This window comes from Habropoda laboriosa, unplaced genomic scaffold (genome assembly GCF_001263275.1).
Source record: "Habropoda laboriosa isolate 0110345459 unplaced genomic scaffold, ASM126327v1 scaffold70, whole genome shotgun sequence".
Taxonomy (NCBI): Eukaryota; Metazoa; Arthropoda; class Insecta; order Hymenoptera; family Apidae; genus Habropoda; species Habropoda laboriosa.
This window is the reverse complement of record NW_017100198.1, coordinates 621890-627582: the sequence shown is the minus strand read 5'-3', so window position 1 is coordinate 627582 and position 5693 is coordinate 621890. Positions and strand designations below refer to the sequence as shown.

The 5693-nt window shown below is 34.2% G+C and overlaps 1 protein-coding gene across 1 annotated transcript in view; it reads left to right on the top strand.

Annotated features, from left to right (window-relative positions):
• LOC108570361 overlaps positions 1-5693 on the top strand; it is an 18166-nt gene continuing 12473 nt past the window's right edge. The window contains exon 1 of the mRNA XM_017932214.1: positions 1-94. Coding sequence (XP_017787703.1) covers positions 1-94 — 94 coding nt within the window. The remainder of the gene's footprint in view (positions 95-5693) is intronic.

Below are 5693 nucleotides of genomic sequence, written 5' to 3'. Positions count from 1 at the left end.
ATGTGCATGGACATTCAGGTTAACGAGAAGAAGAAGATGAGCGACAGGAGTGTCGACGAAGACGTACAAATCGTCGAAGCCCGAGTCAACAGAGGTAAGATTTGAGGTTATGGGTGGCGGCGGCGGCGGTGGTGGCGGCGACAGCAGACTTTTCCTCCCCGCCCCCCCCCTCTCTCTCACACCACGTTCCATCTCCTTTACTCCTTCTACCGTCTCTATTCCTCTCTCTCGTTAAATACTCTTTCTATCCTTTTTCTACCTTCGTTGTATTCCTCACTCGATTTCCTACCACATCCAATCACGTTACCCTCGCTCTGTTGTACCAGTGCCCAGTGCCTAGAGGGTACACATCATGCTTTCTGTTTTCTACGAGCTGCGCCTCGTGCAGACCCGGCGAAACGTGGTTCCTCGATGCGGCTACCTGTCAACATCTGCATCACTCGTGTTGACAATTTACCGTTGCAACAACGACACGTGGAATCCGTACGAACAGTTTTCTTCTCTCGAAACCTGACATACACTTTTCACGGATGTTTTTTTTTTTGTCACGCAAAATCTTCATACAATTGGTTCATAGTAATTTCTATTATATCTTTTTCAATTTTTTTTTTTTTCTTGAACTCATTCTACGGTTGTCCTATAAACACTGTGTGTGTATGTGCTGTACTTTGTCGGTTGGGGCATAGATTCTCAGTTAAGTAAAATATCTTTCGTTTATTAATTCCTGTATGATCCATTACTAAGGTTTGCTTATGTGCAAGTTGATATGTGTTTGTTGACAGATTTGTTTTTTAGTCACGTACCAATTGAAACGATCTTTTTATAATATCCTATAAAGTATCTAATCGTGTTTTTATGTGTCAGTGTATATTATTATATTTAAACGACACACATTAGTTAGTTTTAAACGTAGGAAAAAACTTGTTATCAGAATGTTTATGTTTACTGATTATTTAATTGTGATATGTGATTGTGCACTGACGTATATGGAATCAATCGAAAAATATATCTTTGAGTTTCATTATATTCCTATCGACGATATTTATTTGAAATGACATGTTTGCAAAAATGATCATATACTCTTGCAAATATATATTGATTACAACTTTGGTATTTACGTACACGATAAATTGTTAATAACAAGATTTATTTGCAATACATTTCAATGTATGATCAATAAAAGGATGTTAATTCACATTACATTTTATCCGCGTGTGCTTGCAGAGGATGACGTCACGGTTTATTTAAAGCAAACGGTAAGCTGATCCTGGCAATATCGTAGATATTTTTTTAGAAAGAAACTGTAATGAATACTTAAATTAGAGAACCGTATAATTTCCATAAAGATAAAATGTTAAAAGAAATTTAAAACGCGTAGTTTTTTTTATTAAAAAGTTTTATATAAACGGACGACGTTTTTAAATACTACATATCATTAATTTATGAGTGGAAAATCTTTATATCTTTTGCAAAAATTTCAAATTAAGGTTAGAATAAGAAAATGGCTGTTGTATTAAACAAATATACCTTACAGTATAGTTTATATTGTTAAATGGGTAATTATAGTGCCATCTTGGAAAAAATATAAGCAATTTCATGTCAGTATATGGGGAAATCAGTTTACACGAATGCAGTATAGTTTGTGATTGCTAAAAGTAATTATAAAGTTTTTGTCATACAATTCCATTAATCTAGTTCTCCAATTATTATCTTTAATTATTTGCAAACAGAATTTCTGTCAAGATATTGCATATCAGCATGATTTAGTGTGATTCAGTTATTCGTGAATGAAAAGATTATCAGAACGAATATGTGGAAAAATATTTAAATTAATCAATAGTAGACATCACCAGAGAAATAGTATGGTGGACGTCTTTGAGGTTATTGTGGTAAAAGAATGGTATCCTGTTTTTTCTCGTGCTGGAAAGGATTAAAATATTTTTGGCGCCACAAATGTAGTGTGATTAGTGGAAAGCAAACCCCACTAATATCAGTTATGACCATAACCTTAAAACCACTTTTTCACTGGGTTTAAAAGAACACGCAACAAAAGTGTTTATATTCTTATCTAGGATAGTACTCAAATTTTGATTTTAGTTCTTTAAAAAAAACCTTTTGTCATTCGTTATCTAAAAATTGTTACATATAATAGAAATATATTTCTTTTACCAAAATTATTTTTTTCTTCTAAAAACTAAATCCAATACATATATATTTGTTCAGTAATGGAACAATAATGTCAAATAATCCAAAATATTTAAGTTAGTACATGTATTTCACTCTAGCCGTATAGTAAATACGAATGATAAGCTGACTAAAATTATGAAAATTAAACATTTTGACGTAATAGAGTCGTAGTAATTCAGTTTGAAATAAGATCGCTGAAAATCGATTTTATTATAACTCGTAAAATTATCGATGACAAAACATGTATTCTTTACATACTCTAGTGTCCGTTCTAGTTGATTCACATCTCTACGCCTCGTGTAACGCGGAGCGCAGTTCGCTCGTTTGCTTCGCCGGAACATATATGCAAAGGCAACCATATACACCGTATATACGAGAGCGACAGCTGGGAGGGAAATATGTGCAGGCGTAGTATATAATGTACTCGCCCCTATGTACTATATAAGAGCCAAAGAATGATGTAACAAAGAGGCAGTTTCACGAAGTTTGCCGAGCATTCCCGAGGCGACGGCTTCGTACAAGTCGCATGCGTGCTTGTGTACGATAGAAACGCACACCACGAAGCTTGTCAGCTGCTACAAGTGTACGGCGCCATATGCAATTCTACTGAGATGCGCAAAAAATTACATCTACGAAAATGATAGAGCATAGTTATATTATCTGTTTTCATCCTCGTAGCGTAATATTCATATTTTTTTTCGAGTCCTTTTGTATCTTCTGTCATAAAAACAATACAAGTTGATTAAAAATGGCTGAAAAACTAATACTTCGCAACGTTCATCTTATCGCGATTAAGGCAAACATTTCATTTAAACGTGCCTTAGTGCACAATATTTCACTATGTTACATAATGTTTACTCCTGTGATTTCATAATTTAACAAAACGCAATAAGAAATACATCGCTATTAAGAAGAAAAAGGGATTGTGAGGGAGGAATACGGGAAACATTGGAAAGACAGAGAAACACAATGCAGTTATGGCGGAGAATGGATAGATTGGTGGAGGGCACATCCGGTTCAACGCCATATTGTCCTTTAGTAATCTTTTCCCCCTCTATTTTCCGAAGTCTCCCCTCCATACGGTTTGTGCCTTCGCTTGGCATAGCAACAGCAGCAATAGAGGGCTACTATAAATAGATCGCTACGACCTTCCAGTGTTGCCAAAACGGCTGGCCCAGCGTATGCCACAAAAGAAATCGGGCCAATCAAGGCCGCGGTCGGCCATTTTGCGATGGCAACGTCGCATGATTATATGGATTAATGTTTTTACAATTTCGGTAACAATGTTTGAAATATATTATTTATGAAAGAAGTTAGATATAGTTGGTTATTTTAATTTCATTAAATACAAGTAGTTTTTTAATATTTTTTATTTCAATTGTTTAATACTATATACTACATAAAAGTCAAATACTTATAGATGAACATTTTGTATATAAACAAAGTATAGTATATATGTATCTGCATTTCTAAGAATGTGCGGTTGTTGCATTTATATAATAACGATAAACACATTGTTTTTTTTATTGCATCTTTCTTTAAGTATCGATCAAGCGACGTTGCTTTTCTCCGCATACATCTATGTATTCATATATATGACTGAAAAGAGAAAAAAGAGACGAAGTGGGCGTGCCTGCAACGAGAACCGGCAACGCTGCAGCCGTAAATCATGATTAAAATAATAAGTATAATACATATGTAGTACATAGGAGGCTGTCGGGTATATGTATGTAAGAGCTGCGCAGAGGCACAACAGCGACGCACGTCTAGCTGCGTTCTGCGCAGCTTCAGTTCCCCCACCATTCTTATGCGACCCCCACTATCACGCACAATCCCACGGGTAAGTTCCAGGAGTAGCGGTGGGGATGAAACGCGGGTGATAGAGGAGGGAAGGGCACCTGAAACCGCGACTATATACCCCCGCGTGCGTTTACCAATCTTGGCACTTTGCCTGAAAGAGCATATCGACCGTGCAACGTTGTCACATCGTCTGCGCGATCTTACGCGCTGGCCCTGGCCACTCTTTGAGCGGTATGTACCTAGCTGCTGCAGCCCATCCCTGACACACGATGCAAAATCCCATCGAGGATATGGTTCACCTATTTATACGATTCAGTGACGTATCTAGTGATAATTTTCTAACTGGGATCGGATACTTTGAAATAATTAACCTAAAAATGAAGTGATATCAAAAATTTAAAACACGTGAAACTCTATGCACGCAAAATGTTTAATACATTTAATAAAAAATTGTTGCTTATGTTTTTGTACAATAAATTAACTTTAAATGACACGCTGATAGGTGGTTGCACTTGTAACCGAAATCGTGGTTTATTTTTGTATTGTTTGTATTTTTCTATGTTATTAGAAATATAGTAGGAATAAAATGTTTGAAAGACTAAACAAAGTATGAATATTGTTTGTAACATAGAATATAGCTGACATTTTTATAAAAATTTCGTTAAGTACACCTAATGAGATGGTACAACATTGACAATTTTAAAAACCGCGCGTTTTTTGTGAGTACTAATACACAAAGAATACATGTATGTGTAAGATATCTTTCCGTTCTGGACAATGTGTATACTCTTCCGTTCATTGTGTGCACTTTTAAATATTATGCATATATTGTATCTTAAAAACGTTATTAAGGTGTTAATATTTGATAAAGCATGATTAAGACCTATGTTATGATACATAAAGAATAATAAAAATTTCTATGATTGAAACTTGAGTGATAGTCACATGGTACGTGACAGACATGCGTATTAACGTAGTACATAAAGATTTTTCCATTATTCCCAATTTTTCCGGTACTTAGATGCTTTTCACTATATATTTAAAAATTCGAATAATACATATTCTATTTATACTAGTATATTTAATATTTTTAATATTTTTGCAATAATAATATTATAACACGAAATTGTATACGTAAATGTACAACCACATTTCTAAAAGATATTATATTTAAATATTTTTTCTTGCGTATTTGAAATTTTATTTTTGTAACACAAAATTAAACACGTCCTTCACTTGTCACTGTTCAGCTTCGACTAAAGACTGCCGCCACGCAACGCTCTTATATACCAGTCTACATTGAACATCAAAGTATGCGATTATATAGCAATTAGTATAAACAGAACCTCCTTTACTAGTTTCCAGTAGTAAATTAAGGTAGTAAATGAACGAACATTCCTTTATAACAAATTAATGACTTTTATAACTTTAAAACATTTAAGAATTACATTTTTATAATAAAATTAATTTTTAAATTGTTTGCAATATGTTTACTTTCATATTTATTTAAATTATCTGCGCATGCGTAGTGTGTATTTTCTATCTAGAAACGAAATTCTGTGTAATTAATAATATTGGATGCGGCAGATAGATGGCGACAGCTATTGGAAAGTCTGTCAATCCGTTTTTACCCAGAACAATAGAGATCTTTGTACATAGTACGCGTCTTATTAAAAAAAATTAACAGTAAAAATATTATTAAATAA